The sequence below is a fragment of the Verticillium alfalfae genome, genomic scaffold, assembly GCF_000150825.1.
Source record: "Verticillium alfalfae VaMs.102 supercont1.5 genomic scaffold, whole genome shotgun sequence".
In the NCBI taxonomy this organism is placed as follows: domain Eukaryota; kingdom Fungi; phylum Ascomycota; class Sordariomycetes; order Glomerellales; family Plectosphaerellaceae; genus Verticillium; species Verticillium alfalfae.
In genome coordinates this window covers 793,441-796,520 of record NW_003315034.1, presented here as the reverse complement: position 1 = coordinate 796,520, position 3,080 = coordinate 793,441, and the positions used below count along the sequence as shown (strand labels likewise).

The following is a 3,080-nucleotide window of genomic DNA, read 5'->3' as shown; positions in this document are numbered from 1 at the left end:
AACATTTCTGGGTCGCTCCGCTAAGGTCCATCGCGTATATTATACTCACGATGGTCTGGCACGCCGTGGGGAAGGGGCGCAACTCCTCCGGGCGGGGGCAGCTTGGGGAGCAGTGACGCCGGGTCGATGTTGAGCCTGTTCTTGCGCATGCGAGGCGCGAGGTAGAGATCGAGGCAACGGTTGAAACGCTCCTTGACGAGCTCGCCGTATGCGGGGACCTTGCGCAGCGAGTCAAACTTGGCGGGCATGTACTCCCTTCTCCCTCTCCTCGGGATCTTGCTTCAGCCACTCCTCCTTCTCGGCCTGTGTGGGCAGGTACTCGGGTGGGGGGTTGTAGCTGAGGTCGTAGCCGGGGGGTGGCAGCTTGGGCGCGGGGATGTTCATGACGTTGAAGGGTTGGGGCTCCTCGTTGGCCCAGATGTCGTAGTATGTCTCCTCCTTCTCCTCCTCCTCCCTCTCCCTCTCCTCTTCCGGCTTGTATGGCAGGATGCGGCCCTCCTTGATGGCGCGGACGAGCTTGGCGACCCTCTTGGCCTCGTGCTTCGAGGGGACGAAGCGACGCTTTGGCTCGGGAGCAGCGCTCAGGGGCATCTTCTCCTCAATGCTCGTGAAGTACTCGATCGTGTCCTGGTTTCGTTAGTACGTTGCATACAGGGGATTGAAGATGTGGAGATGCATACAGGATAGGGGTCGTAGCCATCTTCGGGAACCTCGTTCATCTGGATCTTGCGCAGCAGCTCGAGCTGGTCCTGGGTCAGGTTGAGAGGCTTGCCCGTCTCGGGGTCTGTCAGGCCGGTCCAGCCCTTGGGGATCTCAATGCTGTCGAGCAGGGCGTCGAGAGCCTCGCCGGTGGCCGGGCGCATGATCTTCTTGCCGTTGATGTCGTAGCCGATGTGAGGGTAGGAATCGTAGAAGGAGAGGGGAATGTCGCCAATAGTGTTGGCGGGGCCCTGGGCGTCCGAGTCGTCCGAATCATAGACGGGATCAATCTCGTCATACTCGTAGCGGACACCGCCATTGGCATCGGTGACAATGCGATAGCTTGGCCCCTCATCTTCGTCGTCGGCGGCGGAAATCTTGCCGTCCTTGCGCGCATCCTCGCCGTCTGAGGGAATGTCTTCACTCAGGAAACCATCATCCTCGTCCTCGTCCTCTTCGACGTCGCTGCCTTCGAGTCCGTCAAACTCGGCGCTGTCGTTGTCGGAATCAGACCCTTCAGAGCCTTCAAAGTCGGAATCGTCCTCGCCCTCTGACAAGACGCCCTCCAAAGCGACCTGGTTCAGCTCATCGTCGGATTCGGGCTCAGCCTGCGGACCCTTCCGCTTCTTGAGACCCTGCTGCGGCGCCATTGGGTCAGGGAAAGAGTGTGGTGGTGGTAGTGGTAATGTTTGGGGAGGGGGAGGGGGGGGTGCAGGTTGAGGTAGGTGCCTGCATCCAGACAGTGTTTGGCGTTGGCGGTGTTGGTGCGCAGGCAGGTGCACTACAATGCTCGAATGGACAATTTTTTTTCTTTCTGCCGCGGGATGGTAAACGGGGGGGGGGAGCTTCTCTCTGGTGAGTTGGCCGCCTTCCTCATTGGGGTCCCATAGTGGGGTTCTCTTGTCGAGAGCAGCGGCCAATGGGAAGACTCCGTAGGTGCTGATGCGTGGCTTGCGTGGGTGGCTGACATAAGGCGCCACGCCCGCTGCCAGCTCGCTGGTGCTGCCGACTAGAGCACCCCTCACACGGCTTCCAGGACTCCAGGGCACGGGGGGAGAGGTTTCCAGGCGTCTTCTGGCGTACAAAGAGGCGCTTCAGCTCGCTGCAACTCCGGCCAAAACCGACAACGGCGCGGCCGTAGTCTGCTCCAAAACGCAGCAAAACGCAACGTAACATCCGTGGGACAGTCTCAGTTAGGAAACTTTGCTGCCCGTGATTATTTTTGGTACACGATGGCGTTGGAAGCCGGATGACTCTAGCGGTAGGCAACGAGGGTGTGCCATGGGGAATGGGGAATGACGGGCCGTTTGACGTCAACACCATCCGGTCAAGAATCTATAGAGTTCACCGGACCATCTTTGGGCCCCTACGAGGGACTGAGATGGTGTTTCTATCAAAGAGTTAGGTCGTCCCGAGAGAGGAAAGATGGCTGAGTAATCTGCTCACGTTGCTGTGAATGGCCACCGCTTCAAACATCTACGCCCGGAAGGATTCCTTTGGGCCCCCCTCATCTGACTCCCCTTCCTGTCTGGCCTGTCCTTCGGTCGGCTCTTCTCCTTTCATCCTCGTCTGCCTCACTCATAGCCCCGAATGTCAAGTCATCCGCTCGCTACGTATCCATTCAAAGCCAAGACAGCCATTCAGCCCTAACGCATCGTACCTGCAAGGCGCGTGTCAGCCTGCCCGCTTCAGCCCGACTGTGCTAGCCATCAGGCGGAGCCACGTCTTGGGTCTCGATACGCTCGTACATGGCACATGCCGTCGCGCCCTACCTCCACCACCACCAGAACCGCCAACCACTGCCGCTGCTACGTATGCCCTCGACGTGACCGCCAAACTAAATCACCGCTGCCGTCAGCATACGTTATAAACCCGGCCCTCCATCCCACTGTCCCAAGCCGCCGGGTCCCGAATTATTGACATCACCATCTGTTTGTTCGTCTGATTGTCAGGCACACATCGCCCCGCCTTCAGTGTATAGCCACGCCAACCCCCTGATCCTTCGCCATGTCTCAGTCGCCTCCGACAAAGTCCAAGGCCATGTCCAGGTCCAAGCCAGAATCTACGCCTGGCATCGTAAAACACAGAGCATGTGATGAGTGCCGTAAGCCCTCCTTCCTGTTGCGTCTACGTTGTGTTCCAGACGTCTGACCACGGTCACCAGGAACGCGCAAGCTGGCCTGCTCGAAGGAGCCCGATGGCTGCTCTCGTTGTCGCAAAGAAGGCATCACCTGCGTCTATTCAGCGCAGAAACCCATGGGCAGACCACGGAAGCGCCGCCATGTGGAGGATGCCGAAGAGCAGCCATTGGCGATCCAGTCAGACATTGCCAGCCTGCAAGACTCGTTGAGACCATCATCACATGCTCAGCCCGATCGCTA

General features: G+C 59.0%; 2 protein-coding genes across 2 annotated transcripts in view; one reads left to right on the top strand and one right to left on the bottom strand.

Moving 5' to 3' along the window:
- VDBG_04568 (eukaryotic ribosome biogenesis protein) overlaps positions 1-1,349 on the bottom strand; it is a gene marked incomplete at both ends in the record, with an annotated part of 2,374 nt that extends 1,025 nt beyond the window's left edge. Inside the window, 3 exons of the mRNA XM_003004916.1 lie at positions 50-191; positions 253-627; positions 681-1,349. Coding sequence (XP_003004962.1) covers positions 50-191; positions 253-627; positions 681-1,349 — 1,186 coding nt within the window. The remainder of the gene's footprint in view (positions 1-49; positions 192-252; positions 628-680) is intronic.
- A 1,357-nt stretch (positions 1,350-2,706) lies between these two features.
- VDBG_04567 (conserved hypothetical protein) overlaps positions 2,707-3,080 on the top strand; it is a gene marked incomplete at both ends in the record, with an annotated part of 2,184 nt that continues 1,810 nt past the window's right edge. Inside the window, 2 exons of the mRNA XM_003004915.1 lie at positions 2,707-2,803; positions 2,864-2,982. Coding sequence (XP_003004961.1) covers positions 2,707-2,803; positions 2,864-2,982 — 216 coding nt within the window. The remainder of the gene's footprint in view (positions 2,804-2,863; positions 2,983-3,080) is intronic.